The sequence below is a fragment of the Symphalangus syndactylus genome, chromosome 13 (genome assembly GCF_028878055.3).
Source record: "Symphalangus syndactylus isolate Jambi chromosome 13, NHGRI_mSymSyn1-v2.1_pri, whole genome shotgun sequence".
NCBI classification, from domain to species: domain Eukaryota; kingdom Metazoa; phylum Chordata; class Mammalia; order Primates; family Hylobatidae; genus Symphalangus; species Symphalangus syndactylus.
In genome coordinates, this window is record NC_072435.2 from 45,873,499 (window position 1) to 45,900,418 (window position 26,920).

The 26,920-nt window shown below is 47.3% G+C and overlaps 1 protein-coding gene across 2 annotated transcripts; it reads left to right on the forward strand.

Annotated features, from left to right (window-relative positions):
• The first annotated feature begins 2,828 nt into the window (after positions 1 to 2,828).
• Positions 2,829 to 24,791, forward strand: ZNF101 (zinc finger protein 101). 2 transcript variants are annotated; one of them, XM_055236132.2, is made up of 4 exons: positions 2,829 to 3,483; positions 14,001 to 14,127; positions 14,785 to 14,845; positions 15,243 to 24,791. In XM_055236132.2, exons 2-4 carry the CDS (start codon positions 14,094 to 14,096, stop codon positions 16,333 to 16,335), a joined length of 1,188 nt encoding a protein of 395 aa, XP_055092107.1. In that variant the 5' UTR covers positions 2,829 to 3,483; positions 14,001 to 14,093; the 3' UTR covers positions 16,336 to 24,791. The 2 variants fall into 2 exon arrangements, with proteins under 2 accessions (XP_055092107.1, XP_055092106.1); XM_055236131.2 differs by lacking the exon at positions 2,829 to 3,483 and adding an exon at positions 3,499 to 4,255.
• The last annotated feature ends 2,129 nt before the right edge of the window (positions 24,792 to 26,920 follow it).

The following is a 26,920-nucleotide window of genomic DNA, read 5'->3' on the forward strand; positions in this document are numbered from 1 at the left end:
CCGGGGTTCACGCCATTCTCCTGCCTCAGCCTCCCGCGTAGCTGGGACTACAGGCGCCTGCCACCTCGCCCGGCCAATTTTTTGTATTTTTAGTAGAGACGGGGTTTCACCGTGTTAGCCAGGATGGTCTCGATCTCCTGACCTCGTGATCCGCCCGCCTCGGCCTCCCAAAGTGCTGGGATTACAGGCGTGAGCCACCGCGCCCGCCCAAGAGTACCAATTAGTAGGATTAAACAGTATGTGTGACAAACAGTAACAATATTTTGTTTCTTTTTGTCCTCTGATACAGCAAATTTATTTAAACTTAAAATTTATTGGATATTTAAATTTTGTAGCTTATATTGTTGCATATTCTTTTTTAAATTTTTTGAGATGAAGTCTCACTCCGTCGCCCTGGCTGGAGTGCAGTGGCGCGATCTCGGCTCACTGCAAACTCCACTTTCCGAGTTCAATCGATTCTCCCATTTCACCCTCCCGAGTAACTGGGATTACAGGCGCTTGCCACCGCGCCGGCTAATTTTTGTACTTTTTTTTTTTTTTTTAGACGGAGTCTCACTCTGTTGCCCAGGCTGGAGTGCGGTGGTGCGATCTCAGCTCACTACAACCTATGCCTCCTGGGTTCCAGTGATTCTCCTGCCTCAGCCTCCCCGGTAGCTGGGACTACAGGCGTGTGCCACTATGCCTGGCTAATTTTTTGTATTTTCAGTAGAGATGGGGTTTCACTATGTTGGCCAGGTTGGTCTCGAACTCCTGACCTTGTGATCCTCCCACTTTGGCCTCCCAAAGTGCTAGGATTACAGGTGTGAGCCAGCGCTCCTAGCCTAATGTTTTGTGTTTTTAGTAGAGATGGGTTTCGCCATGTTGGCCAGTCTGGTCTCAAACTCGTGGCCTCTAATGATCTGGCCGCCTCAGTCTCCTAAAGTGCTAGGATTACAGGTGTGAGCCACGGTGCCCAGTCCTAGTCTTTATTTTGTTTCCTTGGAACGGAGTCTCACTCTCGCCCAAGCTGGAGTGCAGTGTGGCAATCTTGGCTCACTGCAACCTCTGCCTCTTGGGTTCAAACGATTCTCCTGCCTCAGCCTCCTGAGTAGCTGGAATTACAGGCATGAACCACCATGCCTGCTAATTTTTGTATTTTTAGAAGAGACAGGGTTTCATCATGTTGGCCAGGCTCGTCTGGAACTCCTGGCCTCGAGATCTGCCTGCCTCGACTTCCCAAAGTGCTACAGGTGTGACCCGCTGCGGCCACCCACTGCATATTCTGTTTTTTTTTTTTTTTTTTTTTTTTTTGAGATGGAGTCTCACTCTGTCGTCAGGCTGGAGGCTGGAGTGCAGTGGCGTGATCTCAGCTCACTGCAACCTCCGCCCTCCGAGTTCAAGCGATTCTCCTGCCTCAGCCTCCCGAGTAGCTAGGATTACAGGCGCCTGCCACTGCACCTGGCTAATTTTTTGTATTTTTAGTAGAGACGGGGTTTCACCTTCTTGGCCAGGCTGAGTCTTGAACTCCTGACCTCGTGATCCACCCGCCTCGGACTCCCAAAGTGCTGGGATTACAGGCGTGAGTCACTGCGCCTGGCCCTGTTTTTTTTTTTTTTTTTTTTTTGAGATAGAGTCATGCTCTGTCGCCCAGGCGCAATGCTGTGATCTCAGCTCACTGCAACCTCCCCCTCCTGGGTTCAAGCAATTCTCCTGCCTCAGCCTTCTGAGTAGCTAGGATTACAGGCAATGTGCCACCACACCCGGCTAATTTTTGTAATTTTAGTAGAGACGATGTTTCACCATGTTGGCCAGGCTGATCTCCTACTCCTGACCTCATAATCCGCCTGCCTCGGCCTCCCAGAGTGCTGGGATTACAGGCGTGAGCCACCGTGCCCGGCTGCATATTCTTAAGATATACGACTTTGTAAAAGGAGAAAAGAAATGTAATAGGACTTAATAATCAGATAGTATTGAATAAGATAATCTTCAGTAAAAATAGGAATAACATGTTTCTGTCCCATTATACAGTTTGATATACTTACTTTTTCAGTTTTTTCTCCAATATTAATTCTTTCCCATACAAGGTCCAAGCTTCTGCTCTTGGAGTCTGGGACTGGACCCCTTTCTGGTAGTAGTATAGAATGTTTACTCCAGGCCAGGCACGGTGGCTCATGCCTGTAATCCCAGCACTTTGGGAGGCCAAGGCGGGCGGATCACGAGTTCAGGAGATCGAGACCATCCTGGCTAACACGGTGAAACCCCGTCTCTACTAAAAATACAAAAAAAAAAAAAAAAAAAAAAAATTGGCCGGGCATGGTGGCACATGCCTGTAGTTCCAGCTACTCGGACTCGGGAGGCTGAGGCAAGAGAATCACTTGAACCTGGGAGGCAGAGGTTGCAGTGAGCTGAGATCGTGCCACTGCACTCCAGCCTGGGCGACAGAGCCAGACTCTGTCTCATAAAAAAGAGAAAAAAAAGTGGTTTACTCCAGTTTTTCCCTGCATTTAATATTTTTTTTCCCTGGCCGGGCGCGGTGGCTCACGCTTGTAATCCCAGCACTTTGGGAGGCCGAGGCGGGCGGATCACGAGGTCAGGAGATCGAGACCACGGTGAAACCCCGTCTCTACTAAAAATACAAAAAATTAGCCAGGCATGGTGGCGGGTGCCTGTAGTCCCAGCTACTCGGAGAGGCTGAGGCAGGAGAATGGCGTGAACCCGGGAGGCGGAGCTTGCAGTGAGCCGAGATTGCGCTACTGCACTCCAGCCTGGGCGACAGAGCGAGACTCCGTCTCAAAAAAAAAAAAAAAAAAAAATAAAATAAAAATAATAATAATAATATTTTTTTTCCCTTTAAGGCATGTTTTTATTTTCTTGGCTGAAAACGAGTAGCCTAAGTAAGGTGTAGGAAGCCTTGGCCATGGGACCAATAGCCTCATCTTAAATTCCTGATTTCTGGAGGACATCAGGGCCTCCTACCTGTTCCAGTGTGACCTGGGAGTCTCTCCAGCTCTAAGGCGGAGGGATGGGTTCACTGAACACGGAGTCTGGAATTCCATGCACACTTATGTGACCGGTGTTCCGGAAAAAGAAGCAGGAGGCGGCTGGGCGCGGTGGCTCACGCCTGTAATCCCAGCACTTTGAAAGGCTGAGGCCGGCGGATCACGAGATCAGGAGTTCGAGACCAACCTGGCCAACATGGTGCAACCCCATTTCTACTAAAAATACAAAAACTAGCCGGGAGTGGTGGTGGGCGCCTGTAATCGCAGCTACTCGGGAGGCTTAGGCAGGAGAATCGCTTGAAACCGGAAAGCGGAGGTTGCAGTGAGCTGAGATCGTGCCATTGCATTCCAGCCTGGGCAGCAAGAGCGAAACTCTGTCTCAAAAAAAAAAAAAAAAGAAGCAGCAGGAAGGACCCACTGAGTACAGGAAGCCGACAGGGCCTGCTCTGGAAAACCAGGAGCTGTAAAGTCAGCCGAAAGGACGAAGAGACTTGAAGTCAATCAAGTAAGTTTTATTAACCTGCTGGGCTGCTCCCCCACAGTTAGAGGAGGCAGCCCCTCTTACAGACTACAGCAGGGCTTTATAGGGCGAGGAACTGGGTTGGGGTGTGAGAACTGAGTCGGGGGTGCAGGTGTCCTGACCGCATCCTGGAGATGTTTTTGCCAGCTTTGTTATGCAAGGTGGGCAGGTGTTCTGACCGCATCCTGAAACTGTCTGCCGGTTCAGCTGAAGTCTCTTGAACAGTTACTGGAAGGGTCAGTGGGGAGGAGGTCTACTTCTAGCCCGGTGGGAGTTGTGTGGCGGTCACAAAGGACTGTATTGTAAGACTGATGGGGGAAGGAGGGGAACAGTCTGGTTGTGTTGACCCTAACAGGAGCAAGTTCTGCTTCCATGCAAGTCCAAGTCCAGGGTCCCAGAGAAAGTCCCGCCCTGCGACGGGCTGCGGGTAGCACCTGTCAGTCACCACACACACAGCGGGCGGATTATCTGAGGATTCCGATCACCTCTCCTGTCGCTCAAGCCCCAGGGGCGGGACCTGGGGCGCCATCCAGTCAGAGGCCCTGTGGGTCAAACTGTCCAGTCAGGTGCGCCGGGAGGAGGGGCTACTCCCAAAGCCCGACGCGGTCTGTTTTCGCGCGGGCCCCGCATTCGGGTCCGGGTTTTAGTTCCTCAGGGAGGCCCCTGGTGCCCCGGATACAGCAGATTCTGTCGTGTGGGACCTGTTCTGGCTGCTCCAGCCCCAGGGAGGACCCAGGACACCCGGAAGCCGGAAATGGTGAGAGTGCGGAGCCGGGCGTCCGGAGACCTGAGGAGGAGCTGGTCGGAACCGGCAGTGGCTGGACCTGGGCCTCCCCGCGGCGACTGTGGGGTCTGGGACCCGAGTCCCTCAGGCGCAGCTCGACCCTTGGTCCCCTCGGTCGCAGGGTGGAGCTGGACCAGCCGCCGGGACCCCGGGTGTCCTGTCCCGGCCCCGGAGCCTTCTCAGGGCAGCTCCGCGCCCGCAGCCCCGCGTCTCCCCAGATCGTGCGGGGGCCACAGGATTGTCTTAGGGGGAATCCCGCCTCGGGTGTGGGGTTCGTGCGGGAGGAGCCGTGGCCTGTGGGGTCCCCCGTTCCTCCTCCCATAGGCGGTTTCCGTTTCCTTCGGAATCTTCCAAAGGTGTAGGAAGCTGGGTTTCAAACCCATGACCCCGTCCCCCAGCCTCGCTCCTCCCAGGGCTGCAGTAAATCTCTAAATTTCCCCGCATTCCCCAGCCCTAAGTTCTCCCTCCACTACATCCACTTCACATTATTATCATTATTTCTATTATTTTTGAGACGGAGTCTCGCTCTGTCGCCCAGGCTGGAGTGCAGTGGCACAGTCTCGGCTCACTGCAGCCTCCGCCTCCCGGGTTCAAGTGATTCTCATGCCTCAGCCTCCTGAGTAGCTGGAATTACAGGTGCCGGCCACCACGTCCGGCTAACTTGTATTTTCAGTAAACAGGTTCACCACGTTGGCCGTGCTGAAGTCATGATCTCAGGTATCTGCCTGCCTTGGTCTCCCAAAGTGCTGGGATTACAGGCTTGAGCCACTGCGCCTGGCAAGACCCAGTGTTTTAACTGTCATCTTTTCCAAGGAGCCCTAGATGGCACTTCTCAAAAGGTTCATTTTCCGTTTGTGAACATTTCACATGCGAGCAAAGCAGAAAATAACACCCTGACACTCCAATGTTAAAAAAAAAAATCACTGTGCCTGCCCTCTTTTTACCTTCCCTAGGCGAGGACACCTTATCAGACAGTCTTTGGGTGGAGGCTCCTCTTGGGAACTTCACACGGTATTGGGTCCTCAGCCCACCCTCCTATCTTTCTGGTCCTAGGTTTCAGGACCGTCCAGGGATTTCTTCCAGCTGCCCTAGGAAGAATGGGTGAAAAGTCTGTCCTGGCGTGGTTAATCTTTCCTGGTTGTTTGATGAGCCTCCTAGGGAGGAGTTCTTGTCTTTTGAAAAGAGATTTCCTTAGGAAATTCCAGAGGGAGTCCCTGCTGGCCCTTGGGGGTGGGGTGGGGCCAGAAACAGTAGAAAGAAACTTCTTCCTTCTGAGGCAGCTCAGGCTGGAATGCAGTGGCACAGTCATGGCTTACTACAGCCTCAACCTCTGGGGCCCAAGCAATCCTCCTGCCTCAGTCTCCCAAGAAGCTGGGACCACAGGCATGCTCCACACCCGGCTAATTTTTATTTTTTGTAGAGACAAGGTCTCACTATGTTGCCCAGTCTGCTCTGGAAGTCAAAAGCGATTCTCCTGCCCAGGTGGCTCACGCCTGTAATTCCAGCACATTGGGAGGCTGGGGCGGGAAGATCTCTTGAGCCCAGAAGTTTGAGACCAGTCTGGGCAACGAACGTGGTGAGACCCCATTTCTACAACAAATACAAAAATAGCCGGGTATGATGGCGCATGCCTGTAGTCTCAGCTACTCAGGAGACTGAGGTAGGAGAGCCATCTGAGCCTGGGAAGGTTGAGACTGCCGTTAGCTGTGATTGCGCCACTGCACTGAACGACAGAGTGAGACCCTGTCTTTAAAAAAAAAAAAAAAAAAGGAAATCTTCCATTATGGCTGCAGAATATGAATACATTTCCACAAAAAAAGGCATAGTAGGCCGGGTGCGATGGCTCATGCCTGTAATCCCAACACCTTGGGAGGCAGAGGCGGGCGGATCACGAGGTCAGGAGATCGAGACCATCCTGGGTAACACGGGGAAACCCCCCCTCTCTACTAAAAATACAAAAAAATTAGCCAGGCGTGGTGGCGAGCTCCCAGATACTCTGGAGGCTGAGGCAGGAGAATGGCATGAATCCGGGAGGCGCAGCTTGCAGTGAGCTGGAGATCGCGCCACTGCACTCCAGCCTGCGCGACAGAGCGAGACTCAGTCTCAAAAAATAAATAATAAAAAAGGCATGGTAGATAAGCAGAAATTAGTGATTTACAAAGATTCACCAGCACATCAGCTTCTCTCCTTTGCAGGTTGGGGAATTTGTGATGGTGGATAACTCTGTTCTGTTTTATGTTACCTGGATTTGACAGATTAATGCTGAATCCTTTGGGATAAGTTTGGCAACATCTAGAAGTAGTCAGATATGATCTTTTGTTTACTGAGTGGTTTATTATGGAAAAAATACTGAATGACATCTGAAAGTGATAGATACTCATCTCTTTTCCTAAGGATACTAATCTTACTCCTAGGGCTCTCTCATGATCTCATGTAATCCCAGTTATTTCCCAGAGTTGCTGCCCCTAATATTAATACCGTCACCTTAGGTGTTAGGATTTCTTTTTTTTTTTTTTTTTTGAGACAGAGTCTTGCTCTGTCACCCAGGCTGGAGTGCAGTGGCTCCATCTCAGCTCACTGCAAACTCTGCCTCTCAGGTTCAAGGGATTCTCCTGCCTCAGCCTCCCGAGTAGCTGGGATTACAGGCGCCCGCCATCACGCCCACTAATTTTTGTATTTTTTTTTTTTTAGTAGAGACAGGGTTTCACCATGTTGGTCAGGTTGGTCTCGAACTCCTGACCTCAGGTGATCCGCCTGCCTCGGCCTCCCAAAGTGCTGAGATTACAAGTGTGAGCCACCGTCCCTGGCCTTTTTTTCTTTTTCTTTTTCTTTTTTTTTTTTGAGATGGTCTTGCTCTGTCACCCAGGCTGGAGTGCAGTGGCGCGATCTCAGCTCACTGCAACCTCTGCCTCCCTGGTTCAAGCAATTCTCCTGCCTCAGCATCCCAAGTAGCTAGGACTACAGGTACCTGCCACCACGCCTGGCTGTTGTTTTTTTTTTTTTTTTTTTTTTGAGACAGAGTCTTGCTCTGTCGCCCATGCTGGAGTCCAATGGTGCAGTCTCAGCTTACTGCAAACTCCGCCTCCCAGGCTCAAGCGATTCTCTTGCCTCAGCCTCCTGAATAGCTGGGATTACAGGCACGCGCCACAGTGCCAAGCTAATTTTTGTATTTTTAGAAAATGTTGGCCATGCTGGTCTTGAACTTCTGACCTCAGGTGATCCATCCGCCTCGGCCTCCCAAAGTGCTGGGATTATAGTCGTGAACCACTGCGCCTGGCCTGATATTTTTCAATGTATACTTTTTTCATCATAATCATTTTATTCGTGAGACATTTTCAGACTTCAAGAAAAATTTCAATAGGCTTTGTTCTTTTCTAAAAATTTACTTCAACGGCTTGTAACAGCAATACAAGATGAACTGAGGGCAGGAACACTGGCAAACACCTGTAATTCTAGGTACTTGAGAGGCTGAGGGGGGAGGATCGATTTAGCCCAGGAGTTCAAGTCCAGCCTGGGCAACATAGTGAGACCCCCATCTCTTAAAAAATGTGTGTGTGTGTGTATATATATATAAATTATATGTATGATTATATATATAATATATTTATAAGTTATATGATTTTATATATATTTATATATTTTATGTAAAATTATATATATTTATAAATTTATTTATTTATTTTGTTTTTTTACTTTCGAGACAAAGTCTCGCCCTGTTGCCCAGCCTGGAGTGCAATGGTACAATCTCGGTTCACTACAACCTCCACTAAAGCGATTCTCCTGCCTCAGCCCTCCTTCACACCCGATAGCTGAACCTGGTAGTTGAATCCTGAGTAGCTGGGATTACAGGCGCCCTCTACCATGCCTAGCTAATTTTTTGTAGCTTTAGTAGAGACAAGATTTCACCACGTTGGCCAGGTCACGATCTCCTGACCTCATGGTCCTCCCGCCTTGGCCTCCCAAAGTGTTGGGATTACAGGCGTGAACCATCACATTCAGAGAATGGGCTTTTTTTTTTTTTTTTTTTTGGTCTCTGTTGCCCAGGCTGGAGTGCCATCGCACGATCTCAGCTCACTGCAACCTCCGCCTCCCAGGTTCAAGTGATTTTCCTGCCTCAGCCTCCCAAGTACCTGGGATTACAGGCACCTGCCACCACGCCCAGCTGATTTTTTGTATTTTTAGTAGACACGGGGTTTCAACATGTTGGCTAGGCCAGTCTGAAACTCCTGAGCTCAGGCAATCCTCCCACTTCGACTTCCCAAAGTGTTGGGATTACAGGCATGAGCCACTGTGACTGGCTGGTATTTTTATTTCTGAAAAACAAAACAAAACAAAACAAAAAAAAACAGACATGGGATTTTGATAGGGATTGTATTGAATTTGCAGATCATTTTGGGTAGTATTACCTTCCAAATAATGTAAAGTCTTTTTTTTTTTTTTTTTGACACAGAGTCTTGCTCTATCACTCAGACTGGAATGCAGTGGCATGGTCTTGGCTCACTGCAACGTCCACCTCCTGGGTTCAAGCGATTCTCCTGCCTCAGCCTCCTGAGTAGCTGGGACTACAAGTGCATGCCACCACGCCTGGCTAATTTTTTTTTTTTGTATTTTTAGTAGAGGTGGGATTTTACCATGTTGGCCAGGCTGGTCTCAAACTTCTGACCTCAGGTGATTTGCCTGCCTTGGCCTCCCAAAGTGGTGGGATTACAGATATGAGCCACTGTGCCAGCTTTTTTTTTTTTTTTTGAGACGGAGTCTTGCTCTGTTGCCCAGGCTGGGGTTCAGTGGCATAATCTCGGCTCACTGCAACCTCCACCTCCTGGGTTCAAGCAATTCTTCTGTCTCAGTCTCCGGAGTAGCTGGGATTACAGGCACGTGCCACCACACCTGGCTAATTTTTGTATTTTCAGTAGAGACAGGTTCAGTAGAGCAGGCAGGTTCACACCATTGTCCTGCCTCAGCCTCCCCAGTAGCTGGGACTACAGGCGCCTGCCACCACACCAGGCTACTTTTTGAACTCCTGACCTTGTAATCCACCCACCTCAGCCTCCCAAAGTGCTAGGGTTGCAGGCATGAGCCACTGCACCTGGCCAAATAATGTAAAGTCTTTGAACACATGAACACAAGATATTTTTCAATTTGTCTTTAATTTCATTCAGCAACATTTTGTTGTTTTCAGTGTGCAAGTAGTCTTTTGACTTCTTGGTTTTGTAATTTCTAAGTGTTCAATTCTTTCTTTTTTTTTTTTTTTTTGAGACAGAATCTCACTCTGTCGCCCAGTCTGGGCTATTTGGTGTCCTGGGTTTTGTATTTGTTGAGGTTTTTTAAATTATTATTATTATTATTATTATTTTGAGACAGAGTCTCGCTTTGTCACCCAGGATGGAGTGCAGTGGTGCGATCCCAGCTCACTGCAACCTCTGCCTCCTGAGTTCGAGGGATTCTCCTGCCTCAGCCTCCCAAGTAGTTGGGATTACAGGTGCCTGCCACCACGCCCGACTAATTTTTGTATTTTTAGTAGAGACAGGGTTTCACCATCTTGGCCAGGTTGGTCTTGAACTCCTAACCTTTTGATCCATCTGCCTTGACCTCCCAAAGTGCTGGGATTACAGATGTAAGCCACCATGCCCAGCCTATTGTATTCTTTTTGGTGCTATTGTTTGTGGTATTGTTTTCTTAATTTCTTTTTCACATTATTCAGTTTTGGTGCATATAAATGCAACTGACTTTTTTGGTCTTGAGACAGTCTCCCTCTGTTGCCCAGACTGGAGTACAATGGTGTGATCTCGGCTCACTGCAACCTCTGCCTCCTGGGTTCAAGTGATTCTCCTGCTTTAGCCTCTCGAGTAGCTGGGACTACAGGCGTGGGCTACCACACCTGGCTAATTGTGTATTTTTAGTAGAGATGGGGTTTCACCATGCTGGTCAGGCTGGTCTTGAACTTCTGACCTCAAGTGATCTACTCGCCTCGACCTCCCGAAGTGCTGGGATTACAGGTGTGAGCCACCACACCCAGCCCCATTGTTTTTCATATTTGAACCATCCTTGCATTTTGTGGATAAATCTCTCTTGATCATGTCATATAATCCTTTAAATATGCTGTCAGGTATGATTTGCTAGCATTTATTTGAGGATTTTTTGCATTGATATTCATAAAGGTAGTTTTTGAGTTTTCTTTTTTGTAGTGTGTGTCTCTGGTGTCAGCATAATTTTGACCTCATAGAGGGAGTTTGGAAATGTCCCCTCTTCAGTTTTGGAAGAGTTTGAGGAGGACTGATAGCAATTCTTTTTTAAATTTTTGGTGGATTTCAGCAGTGAAACTATTTGGTGTCCTGGGTTTTGTATTTGTTGAGGTTTTTTAAATTATTGTTATTATTATTCTTTTGAGACGGAGCCTCGTTTTGTCGCCCAGGATGGAGTGCAGTGGCGCCATCTCGGCTCACTGCAACCTCCGCCTCCCAGGTTCACACCATTGTCCTGCCTCAGCCTCCCCAGTAGCTGGGACTACAGGCGCCTGCCACCACGCCAGGCTACTTTTTTGTATTTTTAGTAGAGACGGGGTTTCACCGTGTTAGCCGGGATGGTCTCGATTTCCTGACCTTGTGATCCACCTGCCTCTGCCTCCCAAAGTGCTGGGGTTACAGGTGTGAGCCACTGCACCCAGTCAATTTATTATTTTTCTTAATTTATTTTATTTTTTTGAGACAGAGTTTCACTCTTGTTGCCCAGACTGGAGTGTAATGGCGTGATCTCGGCTCACTGCAACCTCTGCCTCCTGGGTTCATGCGATTCTCCTGCCTCTGCCTCCCAAGTAGCTGGGATTACAGGCGTCCGCCACCACGCCCAGGTAATTTTTTGTATTTTTAGTAGAGACGGAGTTTCACCATGTTGGCTAGGCTGGCCTCGAACTCCTGACTTAAGGGGATCTACCCACCTTGGCCTCCCAAATTGCTGGGATTAAAGGCATGAGCCACCATGCCTGGCTGGTTTTTTTTTTTTTTTTTATTACTATGCCAATCTCCTACTACTATAGCTCTGTTCAGATTTTTTGTTTTTTCATGACTCAGTCTTGGAATATTGTGTGTGTGTAGACATTTGTCCACGTAATCAGTTATATAATTTGCTGAAGTATTCTAAAGGACTTCTGAAATTAAGCCTGAGTTGTACAGTTTTTTGTCCTCTGCTGTATATGTATTCTGCTGCTGTTTCTGTGAGTGTGAGGGGTGAGGTGAGGGGAATCATTCTATCGACCTATGACTTAGCCTCATTTAAAGATAATAGGCTGGGCACAGTGGCTTATGTGTATAGTCCCAGCACTTTCAGAGGCGAAGGTGGGCAGATTGCTTTAGCCCAGGAGTTTGAGAGGAGCCTGGGCAACATAGGGAGATCCTATCTCTACAAAAAATACAAAAATTAGCTGGGTGCGGTGGTGCCCACCTGTAATACGGACCAAGGTGGGATGATCACTTGAGCCTGGGAGGTTAAGACTGCAGGGGCCGCCGGGCGCGGTGGCTCACGCTTGTAATCCCAGCACTTTGGGAGGCTGAGGCGGGCGGATCACGAGGTCAGGAGATCGAGACCACGGTGAAACCCCATCTCTACTAAAAGTACAAAGAATTAGCCGAGCATGGTGGCAGGCGCCTGTAGTCCCAGCTACTCGGAGAGGCTGAGGCAGGAGAATGGCGTGAACCCGGGAGGCAGAGCTTGCAGTGAGCCGAGATCGCGCCACTGCTCTCCAGCCTGGGTGACAGAGCGAGACTCCGTCTCAAAAAAAAAAAAAAGACTGCAGGGGCCATGATTGTACCATTGCACTCTAGTCTGGACAACAGAGTGAGATCCTATCTCAAAAAAAAAATATTATATCAATCTTTATTTATTTGGAGAAAGTCTCACTCTGTCACCCAGGCTGGAGTGCAGTAACACAATCCTAGCTCACTGCAGCCTTGAATTCCTGGGCTCAAGCAATCCTCCTGCCTTAGCTTCCCAAGTAGCTAGGACCACAGGCACCTGCTAACATACCCTGCTAATGTTTTAAAAAAAATTTTCTAGGGATGGCTATAACTTTTAATTTTTTTGTTTTTTTGAGGTGGAGTCTTGCTCTGTTGCTCAGGCCCACCACGCCAGGCTAATTTTTCTATTTTTAATAGAGACCAGTTTTCACTTTGTAGGCCAGGCTGGTCTTTAACTCCTGACCTTAAGTGTTCCGCTCTACTACTCTACATGCCTGCTCTGTTATTAACCAAGTTTTCATGTGAATACTGGCCCACTGAAGACTCTTCTTTTTCCTTGATCTATTTGTTTATCTCTCTGCTAATAGTATGCTGTCCTGAATGTGATGGTTTGGAAATCCTTGGTGTTTGTTAGGCAAGCCATCCACCTGCTATTCAGAAGGCTTTGACAATTATTAGACGTTAATTCCTGCACACCAGGTGGTGGGAGTTTTGGAAAAGTAGCTTTTGTTGACCTAAAATGTCTGTTTTGGGGATTTTTTTTTTTTTTTTTTTTTTGAGACAGAGTCTCACTCTGTTGCCCAGGCTGGAGTGCAGTGGCATGATCTCAGCTGACTGTAATCTCCGCTTCCTGGGTTCAAATGATTCTTCTGTCTCAGCCTCCCAAGTAGCTGGGACTACAGGCATGTGCCATCATGCCTGGCTAATTTTTTGTATTTTTAGTAGAGATGGGGTTTCACCATGTTGGCCAGGCTGGTCTCAAACTCCTGTCCTCAAGTGATCCACCTGCCTCGGCCTCCCAAAGTGCTGGGATTACAGGTGTGAGTCACCACACCCAGCTGTATTGGGTATTTATGAAATTTTATAAGGATATCATTTGGAAGAAGGGACATCTTATTGAGTTTTTTCTAGGAACACATGTTATCTTTCCACTTACTCCATACTGCTTTGACATTACCTGATAGAAATTTAAAAATTCTTCCATTAGGACAATTAAATATTGATCATGAGTCTTATTTACTACTTGATTAAATTTGGTCTAGAGTAAACTGCTTGCAAGCTTCAGGATATTCTCTCTTAGTATAACCACATGGGATGAGCTCAGTTCCCCAGTGGACAAGTTGTGACAACACGTGACATATTGTCTCCCAGGAAAGCTCATTAAAGACTCTGTGCCCAGAGTGTTTTTCTGGGGCTAGTGCCCTAGGCACCGCTTCTAGTTTGGAACAAAAGAGTAGGCTTTCAGAAGGAAAACAGTTCAGTCAATACCATCCTGTTTGTCAATACCATAAACCGTTTAGCCACAGTGAGCCACTTTGTCACTTAAGTTGATGGGATCCCTCTCGTAGTCTAAGTTGACCCCGATAGTAGCAGAGGTCGAACTTGGTGAACAGGCCTTTCTAAGGATACCCAGACTCAGGACTGCTGAAATGAGCGCTTTCTGCACACCAGGTGGTGGGAGTTTGTTGTGATGGGTACTAGAGATCGACTCTGCAAAGAGCATTCGGGGCAACGCAGCAACACAACTGACTCCCTGGACCCACCACGGAGAGGGTCCTCCTCTGTGGCTGGCTCTCTGAGTAGGTCAGTTCTCACACCGGAACTGCTGTGAGGGAGGAAGTGCGTGTAGATAGAGAGGAGGAGGCTGATGACTCAATCGTGGAGTGAGTGTTTGGAGAGCCCGGCGTCATGGGATTACTCATGTATTGAGTAGAGATCCCCAGTGCTGAGTCTCACCCCTCCTCCTCCACACCTGTGGGATGTTTCAGGACTCAGTGGCCTTTGAGGATGTGGCTGTGAACTTCACCCAGGAGGAGTGGGCTTTGCTGAGTCCTTCCCAGAAGAATCTCTACAGAGATGTGATGCTGGAAACCTTCAGGAACCTGGCCTCTGTCGGTAAGAAGGACAACATTTCCTTCCTTAGCCAATTAGAAGACAATTGTGCTTTGGTCACCAGTGTGGTTGCACAATTTGGAATGTGGAAAGAGAATACGTTGGTGAATAAATCGGGCATCGTGGGCCAGGTACAGTGGCTTACCCTTGTAATCCTGGTGCTTTGGGAAGCTGCAGTGGGAAGATTGCTTGAGTCCAGGAGTTTGAGACTAGCCTGGGCAACATGATGAGACCGTCTCTTTAAAAAAAAAAAAAAAAAGGTGGGGGGTGGGCAATTGTGGCGGCTCACGCCTATAATCCCAGCACTTTGGGAGGCCAAGGCAGGTGGATCACCTGAGGTCAAGAGTTTGAGACCAGCCCGGTCAACATGGCGAAACCTTGTCTCTACTAAAAATACAAAATTAGCTGGGTATGGTAGTGCATACCTGTAATCCCAGCTACTCGGGAGGCTGAGGCAGGAGAATCACTAGAACTCAGGAGGCGGAGGCTGCAGTGAGCAGAGATTGCATCACTGCACTCCAGCCTGGGTGGCAAAGTGAGACTTTGTCTCCAAAAAAAAAAAAAATCAGGCATTGTGGCAGTGTTTAATGAACTTAGAACCTAGTGATTTTTCTGTAATTTTAAATAATTCATAATGATTTCTCTGGGTCTACATTTTAGGAATCCAATGGAAAGACCAGAACATTGAGAATCTGTACCAAAATCTGGGGATTAAGCTAAGGTAATCTCCACTCACAAGAGGAAGCAGTGTCTCTTGAGGGAATCTTAGCATGTCAGGAAAATTAAAAAAAAAAAAACACAAGACAAATAAGTACAATGTTAGGTTTTTAACTGATTATTAGAAGATTGCCACCAAAAATCTATCCTTCAATGTAATGTAGATGTCGAGTGTCTGGACAGGGTACTAAGAACCTGTGACATGGACGTCACTGTTTGGATAATTGCTATGGGGAGCTGGGTAGCAGAATCATCAATACACTTCCTTTCTAATAATTCTGACCCAGGAGAATACCTCCACTTCTCCTGATTTTGGTAGCAGCATAAGTCTTAAGACATGTCAATTAGTAGAAAAGCATTAATAAACCAAGCATTGATAATGCTTTTGTCATTTTTCATAGAAGTCTGGTGGAGAGACTCTGTGGACCTCAAGAAGGGAGTGAACACAGAGAAACTTTCAGCCAGATTCCTGATTGTCACCTGAACAAGAAAAGTCATACTGGAGTGAAACCATGCAAATGCAGCGTGTGTGGGAAAGTCTTCCTCCGTCATTCATTCCTGGACAGGCACATGAGAGCTCATGCTGGACATAAACGATCTGAGTGTGGTGGGGAATGCAGAGAGAAGCCCCGTAAACAGAAACAACGTGGGAAAGCCTCCATTTCCCCCAGTAGTGGTGCACGGCGCACAGTAACACCAACTCGAAAGAGACCTTATGAATGCAAGGTGTGCGGGAAAGCCTTTAATTCTCCCAATTTATTTCAAATCCATCAAAGAACTCACACTGGAAAGAGGTCCTATAAATGTAGGGAAATAGTGAGAGCCTTCATGGTCTCCAGTTTCTTTCAAAAACATGGAAAAATGCATACTGGAGAAAAACGCTATGAATGTAAATACTGTGGAAAACCTATTGATTATCCCAGTTTATTTCAAATTCATGTTAGAACTCACACTGGAGAAAAACCTTACAAATGTAAACAATGTGGTAAAGCCTTCATTTCTGCAGGTTACCTTCGGACACATGAAATCCGATCTCACGCACTGGAGAAATCCCACCAGTGTCAGGAATGTGGGAGAAAACTCAGTTGTTCCAGTTCCCTTCACAGACACGAAAGAACTCATAGTGGAGGAAAACTCTACGAATGTCAAAAATGTGCCAAAGTCTTTAGATGTCCCACGTCCCTTCAAGCACATGAAAGAGCTCACACTGGAGAAAGACCTTATGAATGTAATAAATGTGGTAAAACCTTCAATTATCCCAGTTGTTTTCGAAGACATAAAAAAACTCATAGTGGAGAAAAGCCATATGAATGTAAAAGGTGTGGTAAAGCCTTTGGGTGCTGCAGTTCCCTCCGAAGACATGAAATGACTCACACTGGAGAAAAACCCTTTGACTGTAAACAATGTGGTAAAGTCTTTACTTTTTCAAATTACCTTAGACTTCATGAAAGAACTCATTTGGCCGGGCATAGCCAGTGCTTTGGCAGGAGGTAGGGGGATCACCTGAGCCCAGGAGTCTGAGACCAGCCTGGGCAACATAAGAAGGCCCCATATCGGCTGGGTACCATGGCTCATGCCTGTAATCCCAGCACTTTGGGAGGCCGAGGCGGGTGGATCACCTGAGGCCAGGAGTTCAAGACCAGCCTGGCCAACATGGTGAAACCCCATCTCTACTAAAAATACAAAAAAATGGCCAGGTGCGGTGGCTCACGCCTGTAATCCCAGCACTTTGGGAGGCTGAGGTGGGCGGATCACGAGGTCAGGAGATCGAGACCACGGTGAAACTCTGTCTTTACTAAAAAAAATACAAAAAATTAGCCAGGCGTAGTGGCGGGCGCCTGTAGTCCCAGCTACTCGGGAGGCTGAGGCAGGAGAATGGCATGAACCCGGGAGGCAGAGCTTGCAGTGAGCCGAGATTACGCCACTGTACTCCAGCCTGGGCGACAGAGCGAGACTCTGTCTCAAAAAAAAAAAAAAAAAAAAAAACAAATTAGCTGGGCATGGTGGTGGGCACCTGTAATCCCAGCTACTCGGGAGGCTGAGGCAGGAGAATCGCTTGAACCTGGGAGGTGGCTGTTGCAGTGAGCCGAGATCACACCATTGCACTCCAGCCTGGGCGACAAAAGCGAGACTCCATCTCAAAAAAAAAAAAAAAAAAAGAAATTGCGTGGTGGCTCATGCCTGTAATCCCAGCACTTTGGGAGGCCGAGGCAGGCGGATCACAAGGTCCAGAGATCGAGACTATCCTGGCCAACATGGTGAAACCCCGTCTCTACTAAAAATACAAAAATTAGCCAGGCCTGGTGGTGTGTGCCTGTAGTCCCAGCTACTCGGGAGGCTGAGGCAGGAGAATCACTTGAACCAGGGACTTGGAGGTTGCAGTGAGCTGAGATTGCGCCACTGCACTCCAGCCTGGTGACAGAGCGAGACTTCGTCTCAAAACAAAAAAAAAAGAAAGCCCCATATCTCCAAAGATAAAACAAATTAATTGGGTGGGGTGGTGCATCCCTGTAGTTCTAGCTGCTCAGAAAGCTGAGGTGGGAGGAACCCTTGAGCCTGGGAGGTTGAGGCTGCAGTGAGCTGAGATCGTGCCACTACCATCCAGCCTGGATAACAGTGAGACTCTGTCTCAGAAAAATAAAAAAGGGAAAGAAATAATTTTCATTTATACAGGAGAGAAATCCTATGAATGTAAGGAATGTGGGAATACATTCAGTTTCCAAAGATATGAAAAGACTAACTGGAAAAAAATCCAAAGACCTCAGATATTCGAGTTCTATTCAGAGCCATAAAAGGACTCATACTGGAGAAAAATTGTAGAAATGTACAGAATATGGGGAAACTCATTGCTCTCATCTCCATTGAAAGACACGTGTCAGTGCACACTGGAGATGGATGATACGAATTGAGGAATACACGCTGGATGGAAATGTTAGTAGTTTGGAAAATACAGGAAACTTCAATTTTAACAATAATTAAAATTCACATGGGCTGTGCACAGTGGCTCTCGCCTGTAATCCCAACACTTTGGGAGGTTGGGGTGGGTGGATTGCTTGAGGCCAGGTATTCGAGACCAGCCTGGCAACCTGGAAAAATCCCATGTATACAAAAAATACAAAAGTTAGCCAGGTATGATGGTGTTCGCCTGTAGTCCCAGCTACTCAGGAAGCTGAGGGGGGAGGATTGCTTGAGTTTGGGAGGTCGAGGTTTCAGTGAGTGGAGATTGTGCCACTGGACTCCAGCCTGGGCGACAGCGAGACCCTGTCTAAAAAATTAATCATGTGAGAACATCCACTCGAAAGAAACCCTATAAATGTAAGTAATTTTGAAAGCCTGATGCAAATTAATTATTATATAATGCTCGAAAACTTAATCATCAATGAGTTATTACACAAAGTTATATAGCATTTATCAGTGGCTCATTCTTTTTTCTTTTTTTTTTTTTTGAGACGGAGCCTCGCTCTGTCGCCCAGGCTGGAGTGCAGTGGCGCGATCTCGGCTCACTGCAAGCTCCACCTCCTGGGTTCACGCCATTCTCCTGCCTCAGCCTCTCCAAGTAGCTGGGACTACAGGCGCCCGCCACCACGCCCGGCTAATTTTTTGTATTTTTGGTAGAGACGGGGTTTCAACGTGGTCTTCATCTCCTGACCTCGTGATCCGCCCGCCTTGGCCTCCCAAAAATGCTGAGATTACAGGTGTGAGCCACCGTGCCTGGCCTTTTTTTTTTTTTTTTTTCCTGGAGACACAGTCTTACTCTGTTGCCCAGGCTAGAGTCAGTGGCGCGATCTTGGCTCACTGTAGCCTCTGACTTCTGGGTTCAAGCAATTCTGCTTCAGTCTCCGAAGCACCTGGGATTACAGGCGCACGCCACCATGCCCAGCTAAATTTTTGGTATTTTTGTAGAAACAGGGTTTTTCCACATTGGCCAGGCTGGTCTTGAACTCCTGACCTCAAGGAATCCACCCTCTTCAGCCTCCCAAAGTGCTGAGATTATAGGCATGAGACACTGCGCCCGGCCTTTGTGGCTCATTCTTAAAAAGGATCTTTGGGGCCAGGCGCGGTGGCTCACGCTTGTAATCCCAGCACTTTGGGAGGCCGAGGCGGGCGGATCACGAGGTCAGGAGATTGCGACCACGGTGAAACCCCGTCTCTACTAAAAATACAAAAAATTAGCCGGCGTGGTGGCGGGCGTCTGTAGTCCCAGCTACTCGGAGAGGCTGAGGCAGGAGAATGGCGTGAACCTGGGAGGCGGAGCTTGCAGTGAGCCGAGATTGCGCCACTGCACTCCAGCCTGGGCGACAGAACGAGACTCCGTATCAAAAAAAAAAAAAAAAAAAAAAAATGGATCTTTGGATTATGGGTTTCCACTTTTGCAAGGAAATGTGAGAGGGCCGGGCGCGGTGGCTCACGCTTGTAATCCCAGCACTTTGGGAGGCCGAGGCGGGCGGATCACGAGGTCACGAGATCGAGACCACGGTGAAACCCCGTCTCTACTAAAAAATACAAAAAATTAGCCGGGCGCGGTGGCGGGCGCCTGTAGTCCCAGCTACTCGGAGGCTGAGGCAGGAGAATGGCGTGAACCCGGGAGGCGGAGCTTGCAGTGAGCCGAGATTGCGCCACTGCACTCCAGCCCGGGCGACAGAGCGAGACTCTGTCTCAAAAAAAAACCAAAAACCAAAAAAAAAAAAAAAAAAAAAAAAATGTGAGAATTCCATAGATAACTCTTTAAGCAGTGGTACCTGAGGTTTTATAATAGGAAGTGTTTTTATCCTATGTCAGTAAAATTTTTTTCTATCCATTTTAGTTTTCATTTTTTTTCTACCCATTTTAAAGAGTGTTGGATCTGTGGGTGAAGTGAAATTTATTTCTAATATGTAAGCAGGTTTAATTTTTATGTAGTGTTTTAATTGTTCTGTGATTAATGGGCCATTACAAAATGAGTCTATTTTTGTTTTCTTTTGTTTTTGAGACGGAGTCTTGCTCTGTCACCAGGCTGAAGTGTAGTGGCGTGATCTTGGCTCACTGCAACCTCCACCTCCCGGGTTCAAGTAATTCCCCTGCCTCAGCCTCCTGAGTAGCTGGGACTACAGGCGTGTGCCGACGTGCCTGGCTAATTTTTTGTATTTCAGTAGAGACCGGGTTTCATTGTACTGGCCAGGATGGTCTTGATTTCCTGACCTTGTGATCCACCCCACTTTGGCCTCCCAAAGTGCTGGGATTACACGAGTGGGCCACCATGCCCAACCCATGAGTCTTTTTTAATAGAGATTTCTTACTGGTGTTATGTGGCAGGTTCTGCATATTCCTCACCCATCATATGTATTCCACTTTCCCTTATTATGGGGAAAACTACTCTTTTTAATGGGGAAAACCACTCTTTTTGGCATGATACAATGTTTACTCCATTTTCTTTGCTAATAAGGACTTGGTATCAATTTATCAGTATGTAAAGTTTACCATAGAGTATTGTCTCATGTGAATCATTCCCATTTTTAGCCCTTTACTCTTTGTCATTATTTCTGAGTATTATTTGGATGGTTCATTTTGACTTAAGGACAGCCCTGTGATATGACAATATTTTTATCTAATCTGATGGAGAAATGATGTTAGCTGCAGGTTTTTAATAAATGCCTTAATTCAGTTTGAAGAAGTTCCCTTCTGTTCATTATTTATTGAGTGTTTCATCAAGTGGTATTGAACTTTTTCAAATGATTTTTTGCATCTATTGGGATGATCCCTTTTTTTTTTTTGAAACAAAGTGTTTCACTTCTTGCCCAGGCTGGAGTGCAGTGGCATAATCTTGGCTCACTGCAACCTCCACCTCCCGGGTTCAAGTGATTCTCCTGCCTCAGCCTCCCAAGTAGCTGGGATTACTGGTGCCCTCCACCATGCCTGGCAAATTTTTTGTATTTCTAGTACAGATCGGATTTTACCATGTTGGCCAGGCTGGTCTTGAACTCCTGACCTCAGGTGATCCGCCCGCCTCAGCCTCCCAAAGATCCTGTGGTTTTTAGTCAGTTTTGCATTGCTGTAAAGGAATGCCTGACACTGGGTAATTTGTAAAGTAGAGATTTCATTGGCTTATGATTCTGTAGGTTATAGAGGAAGCATGGTATCACATCTGCTGGGTGATAGGCCTTGGAGCTCTTACTCTTGGCGGAAGGTTAAGTGGGAGTAGGTATGTCACATGGCAAGAGTAGGAGCAAGGGGGAGAGAGGGGAGGTCTCAGACTTTCTTGAGTGAGCACTCACTCATCCCTAAGGGAGGGTGCTAGGCCATTCATGATGGATCTGCCCCAATGGTACGATACTTCCCACTAGGCCCAACAGCCAACACTGGGGATCACATTTCTTTTTGAGATGGAGGTTTGCTGTGTCACCGAGACTGGAGTACAATGGCGCGATCTTGGCTCACTGCAACCTCCACCTCCTGCGTTCAAGTGATTCTCCAGTCTCAGCCTCTCAAGTAGCTGGGATTACAGGCGCACCACTATGCCCAGCTAATTTTTGTATTTTTAGTAGAGATAGGTTTTCACCATGTTGGTCAGGCTGGTCTCGATCTCCTGACCTCGTGATCCGCCCGCCTTGGCCTTCCAAAGTGTTGGGATTACAGGCGTAAGCCACTGCGCCCGGCCTGGGGATCACATTTCAACATGAGATTTGGAGAGGACACATCTAAGCCATATAATTCCACCCCTATCCCTCCAAATCTCGTGTTCTCATATTGCAGAATACAATAATCCCTTCTCAATAGTCACCCAAAGTCTTAACTCATTCCAGCATTAACTCAAAAGTCCAAAGTCTCACGTGAGACTCATGAAATGAAATGTCCATGTTGTGGGGGTTGGGGGGGGGGGCGGGACGGAGTAAAACTGCAGGGCCTTTGTATGCAATCACTTAAGTTGTTATTAGCTTAAAATAGACTTCGATAGCTAAGATTCTTTATGTAACCCTCATGGTAGCCCAGAAGAGAAAACCTATAGCAGATACACAAAAGAGAAAGGAATCAAAGCAGAAAATCATTAACTCTCAAAGAGAGACAGAAAGAGAGGAAGAGAGGAATAAAGGATCTAGAAAACAGTTAAAATGGGAATAGTAAGTCTTACCTATCAACAATTACTTTATTTTTTTTTTTATTTTATTTTATTTTTTGAGACAGTCTCTGTTGCCTAGGTTGGAGTGCAGTGGTGCGATCTCAGCTCACTGCAACCTCCGCCTCCTTGGTTCACGCCATTCTCCCGCCTCAGCCTCCTGAGTAGCTGGGATTACAGGTGCCTACCACCTCGCTGAGCTAATTTTTGTATTTTTAGTAGAGACGGGGTTTCACCCTGTTGGCCAGGCTGATCTCGAACTCCTGACCTCAGGTGATCTGCCCGCTTCTGCCTCCCAAAATGCTGGGATTACAGGCATGAGCCACCGTGCCTGGCCTCTATTTATTTAGAGACAGGTTCTCGCTGTGTCGCCCAGGCTGGAGTGCAGTGGCGTGATCTCACCTCACTGTAAACTCTGCCTCCCAGGTTCAAGCAATTCTCCTGCCTCAGCCTCCTGAGTAGCTGGGGTTACAAGCACATGCCACCACACCTGGCTAATTTTTGTATTTTTAGTAGAGACGGGGTTTTACCATGTTGGCCAGGCTGGTCTCGAGACCTCAAGTGATCTGTCTGCCTCAACCTCCCAAAGTGCTGAGATTACAGGTGTAAGCCACCATGCTTGGCCAACAATTACTTTAAATGTAAATGGATTAAATTTCCAATCAAAATATATGGAGTGGCTGAATAGATTTTTAAAACCCATAAAAAACACTACTGAACTCGGCCGGGCACGGTGGCTCATGCTTGTAATCCCAGCACTTTGGGAGGCCGAGGCGGGCGGATCACGAGTTCAGGAGATCGAGACCACAGTGAAACCCTGTCTCTACTAAAAAAATACAAAAAATTAGCCGGGCGTGGTGGCGGGCGCCTGTAGTCCCAGCTACTCGGAGAGGCTGAGGCAGGAGAATGGCGTGAACCCGGAAGGCAGAGCTTGCAGTGAGCCGAGATTGCACCACTGCACTCCAGCCTGGGCGACAGAGCAAGACTCCATCTCAAAAAAAAAAAAAAACACTACTGAACTATAAGCTGCCTACAAGAAACTCCCTTCATTATTATTGTTACTATTCTTTGACACAGTCTTGCTCTGTCGCCCAGGCTGGAGTACACTGGCATGATCTCAGTTAACTGTAACCTCCGCTTCCTGGGTTCAGGTGATTCTCCTGCCTCAGCCTCCCGAGTAGCTGGGACTGCAGGCGTGCACCACCATGCCCGGCTAATTTTTGTATTTTTAGTAGAGACAGTGTTTCACCATGTTGGCTAGGCTGGTCTCGAATTCCTGACCTCATTATCTGTCTGCCTCAGCATCCCAAAGTGCTGGGATTATAGGTGTGAGCCACAACTCCCTTCATTTTTATTTGTTATTTTTTGAGACAGAGTCTTGCTCTGTCGCTCAGGCTGGAGTGCAATGGTGCAATCTTGGCTCACTGCAAACTCCACCTCCTGGGTTCAAGGGATTTTCCTGCCTTAGGCTCCAGAGTAGCTGGGATTACAGGCGCGCTCCACCACACCTGGCTAATTGTTTGTATTTTTGGTAGAAACGGGGTTTCACCATATTGAACAGGCTGGTTTCTAACTCCTGACCTTGTGATCCACTAGCCTCGGCCTCCGAAAGTGCTGGGATCATAGGTGTGAGCCACTTCGCCCGGCCACAACTCCCTTCATTTTTAAGGATACACTGGTTGGGCGCAGTGGCTTACACTTTGGGAAGCCAAGACAGGCAGATCACTTGACACCAGGAGGTCGAGGCTGCAGTGAGCTGTGATTGTGCCACTGCGCTCGAGCCTGGGCAATGGAGACCCTGCCTCAAAATTAAAAAAAAAATGGTATATGCAAACGATGTAATATTCCTTAGCCTTATAAAAGGACATCCTTTCACATGCTACAACATGGATGAATGTTGCGGGAAGTCAGGGACCCCAAACGGAGGGACTGGCTGAAACCATGGCAGAAGAACGTGGATTGTGAAGATTTTATGGACATTTATTAGTTCCCCAAATTAATACTTTTGTAATTTCTTACGCCTGTCTTTACTGCAATCTCTAAACATAAATTGTAAAGATTTCATGGACACTTATCACTTCCCCAATCAATACCCTTGTGATTTCCTGTGCCTGTCTTTAATCTCTTAATCCTGTCAGTTGAGGAGGATGTATATCGTTCCAGGACCCTGTAATAGTTGCGTTAACTACAAAAATTGTACAGCATGTGTGTTTGAGCAATATGAAATGTGGGCACCCTGAAAAAAGAACAGGCTAACAGCAATTGTTCGGGGAATAAGAGAGATAACCTTACACTCTGACCGCCGGCGAGCGGGGCAGAACAGAGCCATATTTCTCTTCTTTCAAGAGCAAATGGAAGAAATATCGCTGAATTCTTTTTCTCAGCATGGGGTATCCCTGAGAAAGAGAATGCGCACCTAGGGGGAGGTCTCTGAACTGCCCCCCTCCCTGGGGCGTACCTGTCTCTTATGGTTGAGACTGCAGGGGTGAAATAAACTCCAGTCTCCCATAGCGCTCCCAGGCTTATTAGGAAGAGGAAATTCCCACCTAATAAATTTTGCTCAGACCGGTTGATCTCAAAACCCTGTCTCCTGATAAGATGTTATCAATGACAGTGGTGCCCAAAACTTCATTAGCAATTTTAATTTCGCCTCGGTCCTGTGATCTCGCCCTGCCTCCACTTGCCTTGTGATATTCTATTACCCTGTTAAGTACTTGATGTCTGTCACCCACACCTATTCGTATACTCCCTCCCCTTTTGAAACTCCCTAATAAAAACTTGCTGGTTTTTGTGGCTTGTGGGGCATCACGGATCCTACCAACGTGTGATGTCTCCCCCGGACGCCCAGCTTTAAAATTTCTCTCTTTTGTACTCTGTCCTTTTATTTCTCAAGCCAGCCCACGCTTAGGAAAATAGAAAAGAACGTACGTGATTATCAGGGTAGGTTCCCCAATAGATGAACCTTGAGGACATTATGCAGAAATAAGCCAGTCCCGAAAAAACAAATACTGTGTGATCCTACACAGATGATCCGTGGAAAATTGTCAAATTCATAAAATCAGAAACTGAATGTTAGTTGCTAGCAGGTAAGGAGGAGAGGGGGAAGTGAAGAGCCGTTATTCAGTGGGTACAGAGTTTCAGTTTTTTTTTTTGAGACGGAGTCTCTGTCTCCCAGGCTGGAGTGCAGTGGCGCAATCTCAGCTCACTGCAAGCTCCGCCTCCCGGGTTCACGCCATTCTCCTGCCTCAGCCTCACTGAGTAGCTGGGACTACAGGCGTCCGCCACCACGCCCGGCTAATTTTTTTGTATTTTTAGTAGAGACGGGGTTTCACCGTGGTCTCGATCTCCTGACCTCGTGATCCGCCCGCCTCGGCCTCCCAAAGTGCTGGGATTACAAGCGTGAGCCACCGCGCCCAGCCTCAGAGTTTCAGTTTTGCAAGATGAAAACTTTCTGGAGATTGGTTGCAACCCCAGGTTAGTATAGTTGGTATTACTGATCTGTACGCTTAAAAATCATTAAGGGCTGGGCATGGTGGCTCACACCTGCAATTCCAGCACTTTGGGAGGCCGAGGCGGCCAGATCGCTTGAGGTCAGGAGTTCGAGACCAGCCTGGCAAGCATGGTGAAACCCTGTTTCTACTAAAAATACAAAAATTGGCCGGGCGCGGTGGCTCACGCCTGTAATCCCAGCACTTTGGGAGGCCGAGGCAGGCGGATCACGAGGTCAGCAGATCGAGACCATCCTGGCTAACACAGTGAAACCCCGTCTCTACTAAAAATACAAAAAATTAGCCGGGCGTGGTGGTGGGCGCCTGTAGTCCCAGCTACTCGGGAGGCTGAGGCAGGAGAATGGCGTGAACCCGGGAGGCGGGGCTTGCAGTGAGCCGAGATGGTGCCACTGCGCTCCAGCCTGGGCGACAGAGCGAGACTCTGTCTCAAAAAAAAAAAAAAAAAAATTAGCCAGGCGTCGTGACGCATACCTGTAATCCCAGCTACTCGGGAGGCTGAGGCAGGAGAATCGCTTGAACCCGGGAGATGAAGTTGCAGTGAGCCAAGATCATGCCACTGCACTCCAGCCTGGGACACAGCAAGACTATGTCTCCAAAATAAAATAAAATAATAAAAAATATATAAAATGGGCATACACACATAGCCCTTCAGACAAATAAAATCAAGACCTTGTCACTGCACATACAGCTGCAGACACAACCAACTCACAAGCCCTCCAGAGTAATGTCCCAGTGACACCAACGGATTCCCCCAGACAGGCAGAGCCCAGGCCCTTGGCACTCCATCCCTACCGGCACTCCATCCCTACTGCTTTCCCTCCCTCCTCGGGGACTAAGGCCCATCTGATACATTTTACATATATATAAATAAAATATATATTATGTTTATCTATAAATATATATTGTACTTTATTTAATATTAAATATTAATATATTTTTATTTAATATTAAATATTAATATATTTATATATATAAATTATATATTTATATATTATATTAATATATAGTTATATATAAATAAATTATATATTAATATATAGTTATATATAAATAAATTATATACTTATATATTATATATAAATATAAATAAATATATTTATATATGTGTATATATATATTTTTTTGAGATGGAGTCTCGCTCTGTCACCCAGGCTGGAGTGCAACGGCGCGATCTCGGCTCACTGCAACCTCTGCCTCCCAGGTTCAAGCGATTCTCCTGCCTCAGCCTCCTGAGTAGTTGGAATTACAGGCCCCTCCCACCACGCCCAGTTAATTTTTGTATTTTTAGTAGAGATGGGGTTTTGCCCTGTTGGTCAGGCTGGTCTCGAACTCCTGACCTCAGGTGATCTGCCTGCCTTGGCCTCCCAAAGTGCTGGGATTACAGGCATGAGCCACCGTGCCTGTCCCAGAGACCCCATATCTTAAAAAATTAAATTAGCTGGGTGTGGTGGCGTGTGCCTGTGGCCTCTGAGGCAGGAGG